Raw genomic sequence first — 23,979 nt, 5'->3', positions numbered from 1 at the left:
TTTTTGCAACATTATAGAAGAAAAAGTGCTGTATTGCTTCATAAATCCTTAGGAAACATCGGCTCCTCCCCACGGCTCCCTCCCGGACAGTTTGAAGTTATACTTCTTGATAGTCAGCACGGAGGTGTGGCTTACGCTGACAGAGCAATGGCTCTTTCCTCCAAATGCCTACCTAAAGAAACTTTTGTATTTTGTATTGATTTAACCTAGGCATTAGGTCCGTTACATTGACGGGCACTAGAACCTACTCCCTCTGCTGTTTACCCTCAGCTCTTGGTGTCCTCATACCTCTATTCCACTCTATTAGACCTGAGCTCATTCACACTATGTTAGTCATGGCTCACACTACATATTGTGCGATGCACATGGTAACATAGGCATTCACGTTACTGTTTGCATTACAGTGAGCGTTCCCGTGTGTTGTATTGTAATGGGCAGGGAACAGCTCCGTGCACGACTCGCGTGGTTTCTGGTCAGGTTCGATCATGTTCTAATGCATTGGGACATGCATTCCATGAGTTAGAAATGCATGCACGAAATAGTATTTGTGCATGCGCTGTGCAGAGTGATTGAGCCCTAACGGGTGCTAGAGCCTACTCCAGTGTCTCCCCTCAGCTCATCAGCTCTGTCCACCCTCAGCTCTTGAGTGCTCTTAGTTTTACCTCTTTTCCCTTCTGGTCTCAAAATCATAATTGCGGCGATTTTTAGTGTGGATCAGCCCTGAAATGGACACAGAGGACGCAGCTGCCTTACCAATTTATTATATAGGATAACAGCATCATTACTCTGGTATAAAGGGATTAAACTATCTTCTTTCATTTTCTTAAACCGTATTATTTTTAACAGCAGTACTCATTAAAATATTTTTTTATGTGTGGTTGGGTGAAATATAATGTGTCTTTTTGTTATTCTTTTTTCAATATAGGAGTTAACATTTAACCCATTCAAGGCTGCTGAGAAGGCTTGTGACAAATATGAACAGCGAATGAAGGATCTGGAGAACAATGGGTTTAAAAAGATTGATAGAATCCCACCTGGTGCCGAGGCCTTTGCTTCTCAAGCCTTGCAAAAGGTGATGGCTGTGTGCTATTTAATAGCTACCATATTTTTTGGCATATAAGACGCACTTTTCTCTCTCTCCCACAAATGGGGAGAAAAGTCCCTGCATCTTATATGCCAACGCCACCAATACAATCCGCCGCAATGTCAGGAACTTTTTGAACTGTCCCCATGTGTCCTGCTCCTCTCCCCTCCCTCCTTGTCTCCTGCACAGTGGCGTAGCTAAGGAGCTATGGGCCCCAATGTAAGTTTTACATTGGGGCCCCCCATGCACTCTATACATAACAATTAATACGACACACCAAAACCTGCCAAAGGCAACTACAATATCAGAGGTGCAAGAAGGGGATGGGGAACAGTTTGTTAATGACTACCACTATTCAAGGTATCTATAGAAATGATTATTATGAGCACAGGACCAATAGAAAGCTAATACTGCAGTTAAGGGAAGGCCCCTCAGGGCCCCTCTGGTTCAAGGCCCCGATGCGGTCACAACCTCTGCATCCACTATTGCTACGCCCCTGCAATCCACATGAATAAATATAAATCAGCGGCAGCGAGGCTCATCTATCGGCTCCAGCGTCAATCATAAACCTCTCCTATCCCCTAGTGCCGGCTTCTGCTAATCACGTCAGAGATCCATAAATTGACTATTGATTCAGTATTTATAGTTATGGCCTGAACGCATGATATGGGGTATTGAGAAATAGAGGCGACACAACAATATCTGGTGTTATTTCTAAAAATGTAGTTGTATAAAATTTTTGTGATTTTCCTCCTATGTACAGGTGCTACTAGAAGAAGCTTTGAATGTCACACAGCTGTCACCTGAGGTTGGTACATTGGTAGAATCATTCTGGACAGAAGCTCTGGGACATCTGACATCTGTACTGTCCTGTCCAGTGGAGAACATCAGTCTAAACGATGTAAGCTATCAGATAGAACTCTAGGTTGCTAGCTTAAATGGCTACAGAAGAAATTGTTTTGTATGCATTGTTGGAGCGTAACACCCTTTCCCCTATTGCTCTGGAAGGTCTTGTTTATACAAATTATTATGTATTTATGTATGGAAATGCTGTCATCCATGTTCAGATCAGGCTCCTTAGGTGGAGAGAATGGGGTCTGTGAGGAGCTTCTGACCATGCATGTTATGGGTGTGGGGAGTCATGGTCGCCACACTGTCATAAATGGAGTCATGGGGACCAGCCTAGTTATATTTTAATGAGGCTTAAGTCTGGCATAACATATATTAAAAATCTGAGTCCCATCTTCTTATTGCCATTTTGTTATCAAAACAGCTTTTATACCAAAGTAATGTCATCTGAGTAAAATTCACAGTTCCCCTGCGAGACACAGTACAGTGCACAATCACTAGTGCTGGGAGCTGCCAGTGCATGTATACCTATAATCCAATTCAGTTTGTCGATATGCAGAAACAGTAATCTGCTACTAGGGAACCAGTACAGCTCTCACAACAGTCATCCAGATAAGAGCATCAGGGCCGGCCCGCTCATGAGGCGGGGTGAAACTTTTGCCTCAGGCGGCACATTTCTAGGGGCGGCATCCGCCCGTCGGTGGGTGCGGGGAGCCGGCCGCCGAGCTGGAGGGGTAGCGGGCAGGACGGGTATTGGGCCTAGCGGCGGGGAGGGGGGTCGGACCCCCCCCCCCCTCCCTCGCCTGGGTCCCCCGTCCTCCACTCCCCTCCAGCCTTAAATAGATCAGAAGCGCTAATTGTAAGAGGCAGTGGGTCGGGGAGGACTCACCTCTTCCTCGATCCAGCGTGCGCTCCACTGACGTCACTTCCTTCAACGCCACCCACTGTATTGTAAGTGGACGGCGTTGCAGGAAGTGACGTCAGTGGAGCGCACGCTGGATCGAGCGAGGAAGAGGTGAGTCCTCCCCGCCCACTGCCTCTTACGAGTGGGGGGGGGAGGACGGGGGCGTCAGCAATAATTTTTTCAAAATTTGCTTCAGGCGGCAAAAAGTCTAGGGCCGGCCCTGAACAGCATTATTTGAATTTATAAACAATTTTGTCTGCTGCTGTCATAAGGTGTATGCAATATCTGTACATAATCCCCCGGACAATAGTTAAGTTGACAAGTGCTGTACAGACGCAGTTCTCTACATTTGTTTGGAGAATAGACAAGGGACAACGGCATGGCGCATGACAGATTGGCTTCTTTGAGGGGTGGCCAGGTAAGGAGTAGAGATGATCAATGAGATACAAATATTTCTGAGTTTATGCAAATTTATATACATCTTTATGCAACTTGAAAATGGACCAATCAAGTCCCACCCTGGTGTAAATTGGTGGCCATGAATGTCCCCCTTGCCCGAGTTTAGTATAGCTTGTATACACACCTATAGACCTGGCGGGATAGTGTACCGGTGGCCGACCCGACCTGGCCAGGCCGGCAGCCAGGTCGGGCTCTTCTGCGTTTCAAAATGCGCCTCACGGGGGCGCGCTGACGTCATCAGACGTCCTCCGGGCTGTACTGCGCAGGCGCAGTAGTTCTGCGCCTGCGCAGTACAGCCCGGAGGACGTCCGATGACGTCAGCGCGCCCCCGTGAGGCGCATTTTGAAACCCAGAAGAGCCCGACCTGGCAGCCGGCCTGGCCAGGTCGGGCCAGCCACCGGAGGGGACCGGGAGCCTGCGGAGCGGCGCCGAGGGCACGTCCTGGCTGCCCACGGCTGGAGGAAGCCCCAGGTAAGTGGATGGGCATTTTTATTTTTTTAAGAGCCACCCTGAACCTTCCCTTTAAGGGCACCACCTTTGACATGGGAGACCAGGGTTTGAATCCTGGCTAGGGTCAGTACCTGTTCAGTAAGGAGTCCCTGGGCAAGACTTTCTAACACTGCCTTTTGATATTTTATAGGATTACTTATTGTTATTTCGGTCAATTTGTTGATTTTTGTGAACATGTTATTAAGTATTGCATTGTGGAATGTTTATTATTATTTATTTAATATGAAAATAACAATAAAAATTTTAAATACAAAAAAAGACTTCCTAACACTGCAGAGTGGCCTCTTGAGCGTGTCCTACTGGCTGCAGCTCTTGAGCGCTTTGTGTCCGACAGGAGAAAAGCACTATACAAATGTTTGGATTATTATTATTATTATTACCTTCTCCACAGCCAGAAACGTGGATCCAGGAGCGCCAAATAAAGCATATATAGTTTGGTGTGCCTTGGTCCTCTCCCCAGTACCAAGGGGTCACTGTAATGCAAGCTCTTCAAAGGACAGACACCACACAATGTATTATAGCTCAGTGAGATTTATTGCAGCATATAGCAATAACTGGCAACAACAGCCCGCTGTTACAATCTAAAGCCTCATACACACGAGGGACAGAAGTCTGGCAACAGACAAAAAAAGAAAAAAAAAAACTGCGACAGTTCGTCGCCAGGTCTCTCTGTGCAGCAGCCGTACACACAGCGCACAGAGGGACAGAGATGCGGCTGAAGCTGTCGCCGAAGGTTGCTCCCCCCCCCCCCCCCCCCCCGCTGGAAGCTCCGTTCATGGAGTATGAGTTGCTGTCGCTAGTCCGCATACACACGCAGTGGCCACGTCAATCGCCTGGCGACAGCTCTGACTGGCGACGGTTCGTGGCGCGCGCCTCATACACACGGGGGACCTGTCGCCGCAATATGCGCGTGCCACGTGTTTGTGGCGACAGTTGTGCCCCGTGTGTATAAGCCTTGAGTAATTCCACATGACTTTTTGTGCAACTTGTATAGGCCTTGAGTAATTCCTCATGACTTTTTGTGCAACTTGACAAAGGCCAATAGGCCGAAACAGTTACACTCCTTGTTATTGCTCTATGCTGCAATAAATCACACTGAGCTATAATACATTGTGTGGTGCCGGTCCTTTGAAGAGCTTGCTTCTCTACAGCCAGGAGATAATATAAGATGTGCATATGTTCCTGAATTTAGAGCTTCATACACACACTAGATGAAACTCAGCAGCGGATAATGACGGTCTCTGCAAAGAATCTAGTGTGTGTACAGCTACCCCCGATGTCTCATCCAGCGATCAGCTGAAAGGATCAACTCTGTCGATAACCATCTGAGAGCTTTGCTTTCCCCACTCACCCTGCCACATGTGTGACTTAACAACTGCAGTGGACTTTCTGTATTCTCTGTGTTATGGTTTCTGAACAAACATTTACTGGGGTTCTGCAGTCATGTGACAAGTGGTGCAGATAGAGAAGGCATTTACCTGACATATGCAAGTTAAATTGCACTAAAACAATACCTTGTGTGGCAGATAACAGCAACTAGGCATTTGTTTCTGGATGACCCTCCTATATGTTTATTGGTTAACCTCCAACATTTTCCATCTGCAGTGCTCTGAGGGTGTGTGGATCAAGGGAGGAAGAAAAGCACTTTACAGATGTTATTGTACTGTATTATTAGCCTGCATGTCTGACTTGCCTGTCATTACTAGCCTTAAACATTCCTTGCATCAACAAAAAAATTAAACTGATCCCTGTCTTTCTCTGCAGGTGAGTAAAGCTGAAGGAATCCTACAACATGTGCGCAACTTGCTGAACAAGAAAGCAGATGCAGCAACCATCAGTGAAATGATGCAAGAGTTCTACCAGTGCATTCCCCACAAGAGTAGACAGTATTCAAACATAGACAAGAAGTTTCTGTCAGCCAAGCAAGACTTGTGCCAGGTAAAAACTGAATACACATAAACATTTCTTTCATAAAATACAAGTGAGTTTTGCATGGAGGTACAAAAACATAAGAGAATATTTAAAGGGAAACTTAAAGTGGACCTGAACTCTTGCAAACGACAGAAGGAAAACAGAACTAAATGCACCCTGTATGTATTTAGAAAGTTTAGCCTGTCTAATTCACCCTCATTGTGATTAATCACCACTTTAATTTGATCTCTCAGCTTTGTCAGCTCATGAATCTCGGCAGTCCTCAACAGAGCAGCTAATTTGTAAGCACAGGATGTTAACCCTATGTCTGCTTCCATGAATGCAGGAAGTAGACACACTGCAGATTTATTACATGATTTTTATCAGCTGTAACAAAGAAATGTTTTTCTTGAATAAAAAGACTCTTTAAAAAAAGGTTATTATGCTGTTGCATATCTTTTAGAACAGAGAGTAATTTCTGAGTTCAGGTCTGCTGTAACTGAGAGGGATGTGGAGGCTGACATATTGATTTCCTTTTAAAAATGCAGATTTCTTGACTGTCCTGCTGAAGCTCTGCCCCTTTTAGCCATAGACCCTGAACAAGCATGCAGATCAGATGTTTTTGACTAAATCTGACTAGATTAGCTGCATGATAGCCCAATCTACACGATACGATTCTTTATACGATTCGATTACGATTCTATTTACGATCCGATTAAATCCGACATGTCGGATCGGGATTCGATTCGATTCAATTCGATTTGCCATTGCAAACAATGGCAAATCGAATTGAATCGAATCCCGATCGGACATGTCGGATTTAATCGGATCGTAAATAGAATCGTAATCGAATCGTATAAAGAATCGTATTGTGTAGATTGGGCTTTAGGTGTGTGATTCAAACACTGCTGCTTCAACCAAAGACATCAGCAGGACTGCCAGGTATCTGTTATCAGGGGCATAACAATAGGGGATGCAACCCCTGCACCCACGTGGGAGGGTTGCTATCTTTTGTGATAGCACGAGGATACCATTTCTTGTCCAACTCTGACATTTACACCAAGGATACTGCTTGTATGGAGTTTAAAGTGAAACTGAAGTGAGAGGGATATGGTGGCTGCCATATTTACTTTCTTTTAAATAATTCCAGACACAGGCTTAACTAGAAATCCCCGGGCCCCACTCTGCGCTACCTTCCTGCAATTATTCGTGGCAGCGGGCGGCGGCAGGCTGAACACAGGTTCCGATCTGTAAGTGCTTCATGTTACTTCCTGTGTAAACAGGAAGTAGCATGAAGCAGTTAGAGATCGGAGATCTCCGGCGCAATGGAGGTATGGATCTATAGGAAAACAAGTGTGCTCTATCTTGTGTTTCTTCTTTTTAATATTAAAAAAACTCCGAAACATAAAAACGTGCACTTACAAGGTCCGCTCAACATCGAGCATATATGCCGCCACTCTCCACAACACGCCCTTGCCAGTAGTATGGATTTAACTGTTTGAACCTCTGTGTGCATGGATGGGGACAGAACACCATGGTTGCAATTACCGTTGCATAGCTTTAGTAGGCAATCTGGTTGTCATGATAGCGCCTCTGTGAGCCGTAACGCGTCATGAGAACACTGATTCAGTCTATCCCTTTCCAAACACACGGAGGCTCTGACAGTTAAATCCACACTACTGACCTGGCCATTTTAGGTGACTGTAAGAATTGTGGGGCATAAGGATTTTATGCGCTATCTTGAGAGAGTCTTGTAAGTGCAAGTTTTTATTTTTTCCTTTGCTGACACCCTACAGAAATTGCTTTAGCTGCTTTAGTTGTACAAGTTGGTTGAAACTCTTAAAAGAAACGTAATTTCAGTGGGCTGGTTTCCCGCTACACCGTAGCGCATTTGGAATGTAGATGGGTGTACCAAGGTTTTTCTGGTTACTACCAGGTCCAATATGATGGTACCACTGGCCATCTTCCAGCTAAGAAGGGGATATACTGCATGATGTGCCTTTCATCATATTAAGTTTCCTTGGCAACCACTGCAATATGCGGCTACACTATGCGATGTAGGTGGCTCTCCATTGCTGTACCATGGGAAGCTGATACCATTTGCTGACACTGAATGGAAAGAGTCTGGGGACTGTCAAAAACTTTTCAACCTGTGTCTAATACCTTGTCTGGCTAATGACATGCAGTCATTAGAACAATTGTAAGAGAGCAGACACAGTTTTTTTTTTCTACGTACCCTGCCTCTGCTCTGCACCATGCTGTGTACATTTGCCAGACACTGCCCTCTAATAGCTCTGTAATTGCCACCTGAAGCCCATGTTTACATTACCTTATACAAGATCCAGCCCTGGGGAAGTGTTGGGTGCATACACACATCAGACCATAGTCTTTGGAAAATGAAAGATCACAGACCAATTTTGCCCCCTTCCATGTAGTATGAGAGCCATACCTACACAGTCTATTCTACTGAGCTGAACTCCCCATCAGATAAAAATCTTTGCAAGATGCTGCACACAAAGATGCTGTACACATTCAAAAGATCAGTATCTGCAAAAGATCTGTTCCTGCAAAAGATCCGTTCCTGCAAAATGCAGATGAATGTCCGTTAAACAAGGTGTGTATGATGATCTGCAGATCTCATAGACTATGAATGCATTTTGCAGAAAACGGATCTTTTGCAGGAACAGATCTTTAGCAGATACTGATCTGTTGCAGGTGTACAGCATCTTTGTGTGCAGCATATTGCAAAGATTTCTATCTGATGGGGAGTTCAGCTCAATAGAAGACTGTGAAGGTATGGCTCTCATACTACATGGAAGGGGGTAAAATTGGTCTGTGATCTTTCATTTTCCAAAGACTATGGTCTGAGGTGTGTACCCACCTTTGGAAACAGTTGCCACATCAATGTTTCCGCACATTCAACTGCAACCTTAGTATGGCTGCATTTGGACAAATATGCATTTACCATTGCTATATCGCACTGCTTTATGAGAACATCAAGGTGTGCAGCCTATGCACTTCTGATGTCTTTGCATATCAAGTTGCTGAGATGTCAAGCAGCATCGTGTATAGAGGCCTAAGGCTAGGTGCACACTTAGCAGAAACGCTAGCGTTGTGGAAAACACTGCCACTAATGGAAGTCTGTGGAAAAACCACATATCAAAAATGCATATGTGTTTTCAATGCGTGCATTTTCAAAAACGCTGGTTTTGTTGCATAATTTGAAAAAATGCATCAAAACCACGAATAATGAAAGACAATGGAAATGCAATGGAATGCGTTTTTCATGCATTTTTCTATGCGTTTTTGTGAAAAAAAAATAGTTTTCTGATGTATTTCCGTTTCCTGTTGTCTTCCTAGTGATTTGCGAAAAATGCATGAAAAACGCATACAAGACGCATATGCCTTTTGTATATGCAAACCGCAAACGCGAACCGCAAATGCATTAAATTGCACGCAAAACTCTTAAAAAATGCATCTGCGGTAATAACCGCTAATGCAAACGCAGCAAAAACGTACACAAAATAAAATGAAACGTGACATAAAAGGCAGCCTTGCATGTTATGTGTGCACCTACCCTGATTCTGTTTTTACAATCCGTCATTCTTTTCATTTTCTTGAATTTCCCAACCAGCTTATTAGAGACATGGTCAATGTGTGTGAGACAAACTCCTCAAGACCTCACTCTAGCTCTGTGGCGAAGTACCGGGCGCTGCGCTGCAGACTGGAGTATGTTGATCCAAACACTGAGGAATATAATCGGGTAACACAGGATGTTCTGGAAAATAATCACAGGTGAGTGATCAGTGTGAGCTACGTATTGAAATGAAATGCTAACCTTTGTATGGCGCTTTTCTCCTGTCAGACTCAAAGTGCTTGAGAGTAGAGGTGCATACACACATGCGACTATAGTCGTTTGAAACGATCGTTCCCCGATCCTTTCAAACGACGATCGTTTGAAAAAAAGTAGCCAACGACCATTAAGTCTAACGACGGACGAGCTAGATCTTTCAAAACGAATGATCTAGCTTGGCGGATTTTTCCCAACAACGATCGTTTGCAAAAGTAGTACATCGTTGGAAACGATCGTTCGTACTAGGCTTGACATGCGCATTTCACTATTTCTCCATGGAACTTTTCATTTTTATGCGCAGGCGCAGTAGTTACTTTTACGTGATGTAACGTTCGTTCTAACGATCTGATCGTTACACACCTTTTAAAACTGACTTTACTTAGGTCGTTCTTTCATCAATTAAAAGTTCGTTCGTCGTTGACAACGAACGATCGTGGTCGCATGTGTGTACGTAGCATTGGGATATTCAATGATATGCAATTTTTTCTGAGTTCATGCAATTACATTTTTTGCATAAATGTGCATCAACTTGGAAAAATTTGCATATCATTTATCGTTCCTACTTGAGAGCTACCGCCACTGAATGCGCTCTCAGTAGGCCATCCTGAAGCATTAGAACTGACCAAGGATTCCTTACTGAATAGGTAATGGCTCCAGCCAGGATTTGAACCCCTTGTCTTTTAGACAAAACAAAAAAAATGTATATTGTGTTTTTTTTCCTGGCAGACTCAAAGAGCCAGAGCTGCATGCTTAGTTGTAACAGAAACAGAGGGGTAGATTGGCACTAGATTGCACAGCGGCTATTGGGGTACCAGGTGCAGTAGTTGTGCCTCCAGACAGACGAGGCATTCGGTGAACGTACAGAGCAGAAAGAATCCGGGAACCAACTATAAGTTTTCAATCAAACCGTCACCTTTAATTCATTCCCATCGTTTGCTACTTTGCCTCTGACGAAGCGGGTTGTTTGCCCGCGAAACAGCTGTCAGGCCATTTATACTGCAATTTATGTCAGGAACGATGGGGATGAATTAAAGGTGACGGTTTGATCGCAAACTTGCACTTGGTGCCTGGATTCTTTCTGCTCTGTATTTTCGCTGCATGCTTAGTAGGCAGTAGCAGTGTTAGGGAGCCTCACCCAATAACTCCTTTATGAATAGCTGCTGGCTTACTGAAGAGGAAGAGCCAAGATTCAACCCTGGTCTCCTGTGTCAGAGCCCTTAACCAGTACACTATCCTGCCACTTTTTATGTCCAAGATTTTGTAACCTCTGTTATATTGTCCTTTGCCCTAATTTGTTTTTTATTACTGTATTTTAACATAACATTAATGCAGAGTTTATGGCAAGCATACAGTGTGAAGTATAGTACTGTTTTTTTAGCTAGGCCTATTTTTAACATTGACTCTCAAGCAACCAGAAACTACATTTATCTAGCGTCAGCCAATCCCCGTTGGTGCTGGATAATGGGGGTTTTAGTGTATGGGGAATTTTTTGGACAGTTTCAGCTTGAAAACTATACAGACATGCTGATCAGCTCTTGGCCAATCCGCATGCTGTGTGTTCTGTCTTGGGGAGGAATAAGAAGTCAGCCTCTTCTGCAGGAACTCATGGGGGTGGTTCTGTAGGATATACAGTATAGCGTTTAGGGACAGAAATCTTTTGCTTGAAGGAGGCTAGCAAGGTGTCACACCTGTACGCACTTTTTTGGGCAACAATGAGGAACAGTCTGTCTGTGAATGCAAATTTACTGTGTGAATTTGAGCTTATTCTCTCAGTGGACACAGCAATGCACCTCTGTTAGTAAGCAAAATATGACTCTGTAGCTTACATCTTGGGAAGCACTGAAATTGCTTAATAAAGGTGCCTACTACGACTGCACAAAAAATGTCAAAATTTCTTGAGTGACAGTTTGGGGGTTGAGTCCTCTAAAGAGGTGTCGCAAGGCTTAGGAGTTGGCCAGTAGAACAGTCAATGAGAAAGAGGGGCATCTATGTCGTCCCTCCTCCTCCCTTAATAGTGACAGACATGTTATTAGCCTGCAGGCTAGTGACGTGTCTGTACAGCATCAAGACCTGAATGGGCGTTCACGATCTCGCCCTGACCTGGCTTTCATCCTACCTCTAAACCGCTCCTTCACGACCTCCTTCAATGAGTCCTCGTCCACCCCCAACCACCTCTCAGTGCGAGTCCCCCAAGGCTCTGTCCTTGGCCCCCTACTGTTCTCCCTATACACATCCTCCATTGGCAAGGTTAACTCCTCCATGGGTTTTAACTACCATCTGTATGCAGATGACACCCAAATCTACCTCCACACCCCTGACATATCCACCACTACCATGGACAAGGTCTCCTGCCTATCTGCCATCTCCTCCTGGATGTCCGCTAGGTTCCTGAAATTAAATCTAGACAAAACGGAATTTATGATCTTCCCACCCCGGTCATCCCTGGACCTCCCAGATGTGCAGGTCACTGTTAACCACATTGCCATTAGCCCTACCTCTCAAGCCCGCTGTCTGGGTGTCACCCTGGACTCCGCACTCTCCTTCACTCCCCACATCCAAAGCCTCACAAAGTCCTACAACTTCCACCTTCGTAACATCTGTAAGATTCGCCCTTTCCTTACCCCTGCCACCACCAAACTCCTCATCCATGCCCTCATAATTTCCTGCCTCGACTACTGCAATGCCCTTCTGTCTGGTCTCCCTATGACCCGAATAGCCCCACTGCAGTCCATCATGAATGCGGCAGACAGAATTATCCACTCCTCCCATTGCTCCACCAGGGCGTCTCCCCTCCGTGAATCCCTCCACTGGCTTCCTATCCAGTCCAGAATCAAGATATTGTGTCTGACCTACAAATCCGTCCACAAAACCTGTCCAACTTAACTTTCTGATCTTACTCAGAGATACACACCAAGCCGCTCACTCCGCTCCTCCAATGAACTTCGCCTGACCGTCCCCCGCATCACCCAGTCCCATGCACGCCTCCAAGACTTCTCAAGAGCCGCTCCAACACTATGGAACGCTCTACCTCCACCCATAAGGGCAGCCCCCTCCTTCAACACCTTCAAGAAGGCCCTCAAAACTCACCTTTTCACTCTGGCCTACCACCCCTCACAATTGCTCTAAACCCACAGCTGAACTCTGGTTCCCTACCTCTTGTGTCCCCACCTCTCCCTCTAGATTGTAAGCCTTTGGGTAGGGTCCTCCTCCTTTTGTGTCCTACCTGATCATGCACCTCCATTACTGTGCACCCATGCTATGCATTTGAGTGAACCTAACTTGCCTAATCTCCATGCTACCCTCCAGTGACTGACTAAGCATTACCTTGTACTCATACTGTGCTGCCTGATCTGGTTTTCTTGTATTCCTGTATTGTCACATTGCTGTTTGTCACCCCTGTTTGTCACCCCTAAATATTGTCTGTAACCTAAATTAATGTCCAGCGCTGCGTAATATGTTGGCGCTTTATAAATACAATAAATAATTATAATAACTGTTGCACAAGGCATCAATCCTGATCCCTGCTGGATGGCACTCCTTGTGAATGTGGACAAGGGTTTAAGTGCTTGTAATGATTAAACTGTAAAATGATTAACAAGTACAAAAAATGTTTTTTTCTTTTGTGTGGTAAGTTCCTGAGAAGATTTGCCTGTGCATGGTCTTGTAATGATTTAAATTACTGAATTTGCTCCCTGCGATGATTAGCCTAGGCTGTTTAGTTATGCAGTCTTCTGCCCAAGTTCACTCTGGGAGACCCAAGTTTTGTTTCTGGTCACAATAAACATTCCGCAGTGAAGCACCTGCCAGCAGTAAAGATGTCGCCACCTGTGATAAATGTAAGAATGTGAATCAGGGAGAGGAAAGATTTTACAATGAGCAAACACTGATTTAATAATTTATAAACATTGTAAAATGTAACCACGTTTAATCGTTAAGTTATATTCACTTGCATAAGAATGGACCAGTCCTGCAGCCAGCCCACTGCTCCAGTGCATGATCCATTTACAAGACCAGTTGTATTGGCAAAGATTTGGAGCAGGCCAGTTAATTGCAGAAGTGATCTCAGACTTCCTTTGTGCACATTTTCTCAGTGTTTAGCAGACTCCAGCCTGCACCATGCTGATGCCACAATTTGACGTAGACTGCATGTTCAAATACAACAAAGTTCCTATTATCGGAAGTCTCATCTAACCGGCAGGCCTGATAAATGACGGGGACTTGTTTTGGGTGGGTTTGGAGGCATTAAAATACTTACTGAGCCTCCAGCGACGTCTTGTAGCCTCCCTGCAGTTCCTAGCGGCTTTCTGGTGTCCGTGAACAGAAGCTGGTGGGTCACTTGACCCAGTGCGGGTCAGGTGACATGCTGGCTTATGTGCAAGGAGGATGCTGGAAAGCCGCTAGGAGCCCACTAGGAGCTGCAGGGAGACTACAAGACATTGCTGGAGGTAAAGGCCTGCATCGAGTTGGGTTACCCGAAATGCGGGTTGGGATTCAGGTACCCGGTTTGATTTTAAAGGACCACTATTGCAAACAAAGGAGGCAGGTAAAATCTGACAAAACAGACAGGTTTTGGGCCAGTCCATCTCTTCATGGGGGATTCTCCAGGTCTAATCTAACTGGCAAAATAGTGTGCAAGTGATTAGGGAGGCCGGCTGGTATCTTACTATTTTGGCAGTTAAACTGCTGTTCAGTAAATGCTTATGAAAACAAAGAAAGCCCTGAGAATTCCCCATGAGGTGATGGACTGGCCCAAAATCTGTTGGTTCTGTCAGATTTTAACTCCCTACTTTTTTGGCTATAGAGGTTCTTTAATCGGGTTGCAGCGTGTCGGGTGCGGGTACCAAATTCACCCGAAAGCAGGTTGCAGGTCGGGTGCGGGTAGCGGGGTGAAGGTGCGGGTTAGGTTTTAGGTCTAAAAAAAATTAGACCTGCACAGGGCATCAGGTCAGGTACCCGCGGGTTACCCGAAATGCATATTGGGTGTGGGTACCCATTGTGATTTTAATTGGGTTGTGGTGCGGGTTGGGTGTGGGCACCAGATTCAACAGAAAGCGGGTTGCGGGTAGCGGGGCTGTATGCTGGGTGCTGGTCTGAAAATTTTAGACCCGCGCAGGCCTCGGTGAGTATTTAAAGGGGGGGGGGGGGTTGTGGTTATTTTTTTGTCCGGTTGCTTAAGCAACCAGCAAGCACATGTATCCACCATCAGGCGATCCTCACCGGTGCCAGATACTGGGGACTCTGCTGTACCTAAATACATCAATCTGCCTTAGAAAATGGTTAAAAACGAAAGCACACACACACACACACACACACACACACACACACACACACACACACACACACACACACACACACACACACACACACACACACACACACACACACACACACACACACACACACACACACACACACACACACACACACACACACACACACACACACACACACACACACACACACACACACACATATACAGGGAGTGCAGAATTATTAGGCAAATGAGTATTTTGACCACATCATCCTCTTTATGCATGTTGTCTTACTCCAAGCTGTATAGGCTCGAAAGTCTACTACCAATTAAGTATATTAGGTTATTTGCATCTCTGTAATGAGAAGGGGTGTGGTCTAATGACATCAACACCCTATATCAGGTGTGCATGATTATTAGGCAACTTCCTTTCCTTTGGCAAAATGGGTCAAAAGAAGGACTTGACAGGCTCAGAAAAGTCAAAAATAGTGAGATATCTTGCAGAGGGATGCAGCACTCTTAAAATTGCAAAGCTTCTGAAGCGTGATCACCGAACAATCAAGTGTTTCATTCAAAATAGTCAACAGGGTCGCAAGAAGCGTGTGGAAAAACCAAGGCACAAAATAACTGCCCATGAACTGAGAAAAGTCAAGCGTGCAGCTGCCAAGATGCCACTTGCAACCAGTTTTGGCCATATTTCAGCGCTGCAACATCACTGGAGTGCCCAAAAGCACAAGGTGTGCAATACTCAGAGACATGGCCAAGGTAAGAAAGGCTGAAAGACGACCACCACTGAACAAGACACACAAGCTGAAACGTCAAGACTGGGCCAAGAAATATCTCAAGACTGATTTTTCTAAGGTTTTATGGACTGATGAAATAAGAGGGAGTCTTGATGGGCCAGATGGATGGGCCCGTGGCTGGATTGGTAAAGGGCAGAGAGCTCCAGTCTGACTCAGACGCCAGCAAGGTGGAGGTGGAGTACTGGTTTGGGCTGGTATCATCAAAGATGAGCTTGTGGGGCCTTTTCGGGTTGAGGATGGAGTCAAGCTCAACTCCCAGTCCTACTGCCAGTTTCTGGAAGACACCTTCTTCAAGCAGTGGTACAGGAAGAAGTCTGCATCCTTCAAGAAAAACATGATTTTCATGCAGGACAATGCTCCATCACACGCGTCCAAGTACTCCACAGCGTGGCTGGCAAGAAAAGGGTATAAAAGAAGAAAAACTAATGACATGGCCTCCTTGTTCACCTGATCTGAACCCCATTGAGAACCTGTGGTCCATCATAAAATGTGAGATTTACAAGGAGGGAAAACGGTACACCTCTCTGAACAGTGTCTGGGAGGCTGTGGTTGCTGATGCACGCAATGTTGATGGTGAACAGATCAAAACACTGACAGAATCCATGGATGGCAGGCTTTTGAGTGTCCTTGCAAAGAAAGGTGGCTATATTTGTCACTGATTTGTTTTTGTTTTGTTTTTGAATGTCAGAAATGTACAGTATATTTGTGAATGTTGAGATGTTATATTGGTTTCACTGGTAAAAATAAATAATTGAAATGAGTATATATTTGTTTTTTGTTAAGTTGCCTAATAATTATACACAGTAATAGTCACCTGCACACACAGATATCCCCCTAAAATAGCTAAAACTAAAAACAAACTAAAAACTACTTTCAAAAATATTCAGCTTTGATATTAATGAGTTTTTTGGGTTCATTGAGAACATGGTTGTTGTTCAATAATAAAATTATTCCTCAAAAATACAACTTGCCTAACAATTCTGCACTCCCTGTGTATATATATATATATATGTATATATGTATATGTGTATGTATATATGTATATGTGTATGTATATATATGTATATATATGTATATGTATATGTATATGTATGTATATATATATATATATATATATATATATATATATATATATATATATATATATATATATATACTCGTATTTATTTACTTATATTTAATTTACAGCAATGAAGAATTTCGGATTTTACGTGTCTTCCGGATTGGGAGGTTAAGTGAAGCCATTCATTTTAACAGCAACCTGGGCAATGTCAAGTCCTTGCTGCATGCCTCTTCACTGCGCAATTTTGTTGGGATCCTGTCAAGGTGAGGCTACTGCTTAGACTGTGCTGTGCATGTGCATTTATATTGATGGAATTTATCGAGCAGAGGGACATTTCTGCATCTGCATGCATATTTATTTATGTGCTGATTTGTGTGCTTATCTGTATTTGTATTGGGTGCCCATGTATCTAGTGATGTATGGGCAGATCGACCGATAGACAGATCTCTCTCTGTTCGAATCTGCTCGGAGAGAAATTTGTTGGCTGCCCATACACCGCTGGTCGATTCAGCATGAAATCTCTCTGGAATCGTCCTTGTGACGCCGTGCTTAGGCTCTGTTCACATCAAAAAAAGAAATCGCTGATGGCATCGATTTTTTATTTTTTTTTATTTATTTTTTTAGCGTGTTCTTTTTTTTTTTTTTCCCCCTCCCGGCGCTCCACTGCACGCTACAGTTTTGTGCAAAGCGCTTTTGCAAAGCGATTCTGTTTTTTTTACTTCCTAACATCCGTCGGGAAAGAATAAATACAATGGGCCTGATTCACAAAGCGGTGCTAACAGTTAGCACGCTGGTAAGAAGCCCTTTATCACGCCTAAACTCAGTTTAGGCATGATAAGTTTAGGTGTGATAAGTTTAGGCATGATAAGTTTAGGTGTGATAAGTTTAGGCGTGATAAGTTTAAGCACCAACTGGGTTAGCACCGCAGTGCAAAGCTGATCAAAAGTTTTACGCTAGCAAAGTCTGGTGCACTTCGTATAAAGTTTAATGGCGCTGCTTTGCGTGCGGGACTTTGCAAGCGATCTAAACTTATCATGCCTAAACTTATCACACCTAAACTGGCTTTTCACCAGCGTGGTGCAATGGTTATCATGCCTAAAGTCTCTAACTGGGTTAGCACCGCTTTGTGAATCGAGCCCAATGTATTTATTCTTAAAATCGCGAATGCAAGCGCAACACAAAGCGATTTTGTGAGCGTTTAGCGCTCTTCCTATACCTTCCATTAGACCAAAAATCGCTCCAAAAATGGTACAGGCACCGTTTAGCGGAGCGCAAAGCAGACGAAACGCGCTGATAGGAACCTTCTCATAGAGATTCATTGCACAAGCGTTTTGTGGACGGTTTTGAAAATCGCCTGTGCTTGAAAAAAGGCCGAAAACGCCCCTAGTGTGAACAAGCCCTGATTGCTATCTCTCAAATGTAAATGTGCCCCCTTACCCTGGTGCCTGTATATTAAAATCTCTCACCTGTCCGGCCGCCCTGAGTGTATAGCTGCCCCTGTTTCCCCTCCCCCCCGCATATAGCACGTGGCATGTGTGTGACTTCACTCACACGCCAGTGCTATGCGCAGCAGCCACGTAGGACGCAAATGGGGAAGCAGAGGCAGCTGGACATTCACGGCAGCCTCACCACCCTGTGTACACCCTGAGTCCACGAGACGCTGGCTACACCTGGCCCCACTTACATCCTGTGCTGTACAGGGTCAGCTCGCCCCCCATGCTTGCCCCGTGTGCTGATCCCCTCGGGCCCAACCTGCCTGCTACTCGCTGTGCACCACCGAGACCGCTAGCTGCTGGCGACATAGGGCCCCACTGAAGTCCCGTGCTGCATCTGACCAGCCTGCCCCCCTGCTGAACTCTGCATTGCTCAGGCAATGCCATGCCTCACTACCCCCGAAGGCACCCCACCTCTCGCCCTCTCACCAGGGACCGGGGTCCACCCACACCAATCCATGCCACACGCACAACCTACACCAGGGAGCAGCTCCTACAGTGGGAACCACGTGGCCCCTCACCCCCAGAAACCAGGCTTCTGTCCAAGCTGGTCTGGAATCACATCCGACTGGTCCTGGATCCGGCCTTTGACCCTCGGGGAGGCCAGAGGCGGAGAGGCTGTCGGGCGGGCGCCCGCGAGAGACTCAAGAGGAAGGGTCTACGATCAGCTATCCCCTCAGTCCTCCTGGCGAATGTGCGCTCCCTCACCAACAAGCTGGACGAACTGAGCCTCCTCTGCGACAGGAAGGACCTTAGCAGGACGACGCCAGTCCTCTGCTTCACGGAAACTTGGCTGCACGAGGACATCCCTGAGAACTCCCTACATCTCCCAGGTTACAGCCTCACCCGTGCAGACCGGGACCCTGTCCTCTCCGGGAAGAGAAGAGGTGGTGGTATCTGCTTCTATATCAGCGTCTCATGGTGCACCAACACGTCAGTACTCATCAGGAAGTGCTCCCCTGACCTCGAACTCATACTCATCAACTGCAGGCCGTCATACTCGCCACGTGAGTTTACCTCCTATGTTCTTGTCGGTGTGTACATTCCTCCTGACGCTGATGTAAAAGGTGCCTTATTGACCCTCAGCGAGACCATCGCACAGTGGGAGACGTCCCTCCCGGACTCACTAATCATTGTTATGGGCGATTTCAACAAGGCCAATCTTCGCCAGGAGATGCCACATTACCACCAGCACGTGGAGTGCCCCACCAGGGGCGGGAACACTCTCGACCATTGTTACACAGCACTGAAAGATGCTTACAAGGCAGTCCCAGAGGCAGCTCTTGGCTCCTCTGACCACTGTGTCATCCACCTGATCCCCACCTACAAGAGACGCCTAGAATCTGCTAAACCGACTCTTAAATCTACCAAAGTATGGTCAGACGAGGCCAAGCTCTAACTCCAAGCCTGTTTTGACTGCACCGACTGGGAGTCCCTGGGCGCACCAAACATAGACGAGTGGGCAGACAATGTTGCGTCGTACATCAGCTTCTGTGAAGACTCTTGCGTACCAACCAAAGTCTTTAAGGTCTACCCGAACAACAAGCCGTGGTTCACTAACAAGCTACGGCAGCTGCAAAGGCAGAAGGAAACTGCACACAAGACCGGCAACCAGGAGGACTACAGGAAGGCGAGGAACGACCTAAATCGAGAACTGAAGGCTGCCAAAAGGGACTATGCTGAGAGGATGGAACAAAACCTGCGCTCAAATGACACTCGAGCTGTGTGGAAGGGGCTTAGGGCTGCCACCAACTACAAGCCCCTCCCCCAACATACTCCTCCCAGTCCGGGGCTAGCCGAAGAACTCTGCAAGTTCTACTGCAGGTTTGAGAGGCAGGAAGAACCAAGGGTACATCTGGAACTGCCCAACCCTCCTGCCCCCCCTCGCCTCGAGGTGCACATCACGAGCCAAGCTCCATCTCTAGAGGTGAGCGAAGCTGATGTCCTGCTACTCCTGTCAAGGTTAAACACCAGGAAAGCCCCGGGACCAGACGGCGTGTCTCCAGCCTGCCTGAAAACCTGCTCCAGGCAACTCGCTCCCATCCTCTCTGCCATCTTCGCCAAATCACTAAGTGAAGGAATAGTCCCCGGATGCTTCAAGAGGTCGACCATCATACCTGTCCCTAAGAAACAGGGAGTCTCTGACCTGAACAACTACAGGCCGGTAGCCCTTACGTCCATCATAATGAAAACTCTAGAGCGAGTGGTCCTATCCAACCTCAAGATCTCCACCTTGCCCCTTCTAGACCCCCATCAGTTTGCGTATAGGGCAAACAGGTCCACTGATGACGCTATAAACATCTGCCTGGAGTCCATTTATGACCACCTTGACAGACCAGACACGTATGCCAGAGTACTACTCCTGGACTTTAGCTCGGCATTTAACACTATTTGTCCACGCATCTTACAAGAAGAACTAGCCACTCTTGGTGTTCACCCTAGCCTACGCCTCTGGATCACAGACTTTCTCACAAACAGGACTCAAACTGTTAGGCTGGGTGACATCTACTCACAAACCATGACCACGAACACAGGTGCCCCCCAAGGCTGTGTCTTGTCTCCACTGCTGTTCTCCCTCTACACAAACAATTGCAGATCCAAGGCAGACTCAGTCAAGGTCATCAAGTTTGCCGACGACACTACCATCGTCGGTCTCGTCACCAAGGACAATATCCAGGAGTACTGTCAGCAGGTGGAAAGAATCTCCCAATGGTGCAGGGAGAACAAGCTAGTGCTCAACACCACAAAAACTGTAGAGCTAATCATTGACTTCAGGAAGGCCGCACCCCCCCCACCACCAATCCACATTGAGGGTACAGAAGTGGCCAGAGTGCCTTGTGCCCGTCTCCTGGGCACTACCATCTCCAGTGACCTTAGCTGGAGACCTAACATCACTGCCATCCAAAGGAAAGCCCAGCAGAGACTCTACTTCCTTCGTCAGCTAAGGAAGTTCGGCATGGCACCAGAGATTCTGATTAGCTTCTACTCCACCACCATTGAATCGATCGTCTGCTCTTCCATCCTGGTCTGGTACACCGGCGCCACCGCCAGCGACAGGCTCGCACTTCAGAGGGTCATCAGGGCAGCGGAGAGGGTCGTTGGAAGACCTCTCCCCTCACTCGACCTCCTACACAGGAGAAGGCTGAGATCAAGGGCGTTGAGGATCGCTAACGATCCTACTCACCCGGGCCATCGCTACTTCTGCCAGCTCCCACTAGGACGGAGACTTCGGGCCATTTCCACAAGGACTGCCAGACACAGTAACTCTTTCTTCCCCTCGGCCGTCAGCCTCCTTAACTCCCTCCACATACTCCCATCAGCACACAAATCAATGTGACATAAAAACTATTTGATAATAATAGGCCATTCTAGGACTTTTTCAGTACTGTCACGGGTGATGCAAAATTGCTGCTAATGTAATGTAACGCAAATGTTAAGTGTGATATAATGTTAATGTAATTGCTTGTCCTCTGTTTCTTCTTTCTCTCCTTGAGCTATATGTTCTGTGCCAAAACCAATTCCGGGCATGACCTAGTCATGCTTGGCGAAACAGAGAATTCCTGATTCCTGATTCCTAATTCATAGATTTGAACTCGAGCATACTTCAATGAAGGTGTTATTGAGCAGTGACAATAAAACAATAAAAACCTAAAAAAATAGATTTAAATAGAAAATAAAACTGTGATATATCTAAAAAAAAAAAAAGTAATTTTTAGGAGGAGGATAGATACAATTGTTTTTCTTATCAGTTTATTTTCACCTCGGCTGTTCTTTAACACTAACCTGCACAGTTAGTGTTAAGTGTTTGACCTGCTCTTTCATTAACTTTATTCCAACCCAACAGAACTTTCTAACCTGTAGCGAAGTACAGAGGCGCCAATAGGATAAAACGCACTAAAAAGTTTAAAAATACTCGGGTGGCGGCGGTGGACCAACCAACCCAAAAACAGACACAACGCCATCAGTATAGTCTGTCACAGAGGTGCCAAACCTGATCGGGACCCAGAGCTGTGTGGTACTCCAGTTGTTTGGTGCCTGAGGAGGCGGGATTTTGCCCGTGAGACGCGTCGCAGTTGTTCTTGGAGTGTGTGAATGAATTATTTGACTATACTGACGGCGTTGTGTCTGTTTTTGGGTTGGTTGGTCCACCGCCGCCACCCGAGTATTTTTAAACTTTTTAGTGCGTTTTATCCTATTGGCGCCTCTGTACTTCGCTACATCGATTTGTTCACCTTTGGAACGGTGTTGCACCCTTTTCTTCTTTCAGAGAGCGACATCTTAATCATGAGTGGGGACAGGTCTAATCTCCCCACCTGCCTATATAGTGGTTGCCTGGACGGCAACCCATGTTTGTGAGTAGAATACTTACCTGTTTATTTACTCTACAATTTCCAATACATACTACACTATACCGGGCTCTCGGTTTTTTCGTTTATTTCTAACCTGTAAATCTTTCAATATTACTCTAACATCGACACTGCTAGTATACACAGTATTGCATACTTCAACCACTCAGCATCCAAATGACATAGTACTGCAGTGAAATGCTTTACTTAAATATACATGCATACGTACAATACCCACAAGCACCAAACACGCATGTACACTCTCACACATCACGCCACCACATGCACACCTCCCAATTACATGCATAGCTACCACCCCACACAAGCCACACCAAACATACATGCACACTATCATATCACACACACACCCACACACCCCTAACACGATTCAATTTCTTAACGTTTTTTTTTTTTTTTGATGTATTAGATTATTTTATCAAACCTACTATACAACATTCAATTTTCAAAGCAATCAACCTCCAACCTCAATTTTTCCAACACAACTGATCCAATCCTTATTGAGAAAAATAATCGTTTTTTTTTAGCGATCGAAAAGAACATTCTTTTCAATTTCTTCTCTAGTCCATAGTTTTTGGTTCAATAAACAGGAAAAACAAACTATTTGTGTATGGGCACTTTTAGACTCCTTCGATATTCTTATTCCTGTTGCTTCTCAGGCTTTTGTAAAAGGCTGTCTCCCTCCAGTAGGTTGTTCATGTGGCAGTAATAATCCTAATTCTCATTTTTATTCTCCAGAGGGTTGCTGCTGCCCAAAATTATCGTTGATGAATTTGGAGTGGAGAGGACAGATATTGGAAACCTTGGAAGTGGCATTTATTTCAGCGACTCAATAAGGTATGAAGGCAAAATATCATTTAGGCTCCCTGTACACTGCAAATCCGTTTTCTGATTCCGATTCCGTTTCCGATTTTCAACTCCGATTTTCCCTGAATACATTCAACAGAAAAACGGATAAAAAAATGCAGTGTGCAGTAAAGATTAAAAATCGGAATCTGATGTAAAAACCGATAGAATCTGAATCGGAAATGCATGCAGTCTGCATGAAGCCTTAAAGGGAACCTTCACTGTGGGCCCAAAAAAAAAATTCCCTCCGGTCTCCCTCCGTGCCTTTCGTTTTCGCCCGACCGCCAGTCGTCCTCGGGCAAAGCGTCCTCTTCTTCCGCATTCCCCGTCGTAAAGAGCCGTAAAGGGCGTCCGCATGACAAAAGACGCGTCATGCGGTTGCGCTTTACGGTTCTTTACGACGGGGAATGCGGAAGAAGAGGACGCTTTGCCCGAGGACGACTGGCAGTCGGGCGAAAACGAAACTTAGCCACGGAGGGAGACCGGAGGGCACCGAAGGACCGGCGCGGACACAGGACTGCTGCAGGAGGCTTGGGAAAGCCCCAGGTAAGTGCATTTTTTTTTTGAGCCCACAGTTAAGGTTCCCTTT

General features: G+C 45.7%; 1 protein-coding gene across 3 annotated transcripts in view; it reads left to right on the top strand.

Moving 5' to 3' along the window:
• Positions 1-23,979, top strand: part of PARP4 (poly(ADP-ribose) polymerase family member 4) — a 291,746-nt gene that overhangs the window by 54,141 nt on the left and 213,626 nt on the right. For all 3 annotated transcript variants that reach the window (XM_068266936.1, XM_068266937.1, XM_068266935.1), the window contains exons 8-13: positions 926-1,072; positions 1,848-1,985; positions 5,571-5,744; positions 9,352-9,512; positions 16,813-16,950; positions 23,283-23,381. In XM_068266936.1, coding sequence (XP_068123037.1) covers positions 926-1,072; positions 1,848-1,985; positions 5,571-5,744; positions 9,352-9,512; positions 16,813-16,950; positions 23,283-23,381 — 857 coding nt within the window. The remainder of the gene's footprint in view (positions 1-925; positions 1,073-1,847; positions 1,986-5,570; positions 5,745-9,351; positions 9,513-16,812; positions 16,951-23,282; positions 23,382-23,979) is intronic.

Source organism: Hyperolius riggenbachi, chromosome 2 (genome assembly GCF_040937935.1).
Source record: "Hyperolius riggenbachi isolate aHypRig1 chromosome 2, aHypRig1.pri, whole genome shotgun sequence".
NCBI lineage: Eukaryota > Metazoa > Chordata > Amphibia > Anura > Hyperoliidae > Hyperolius > Hyperolius riggenbachi.
This window is presented reverse-complemented; position numbering and strand designations above follow the sequence as displayed.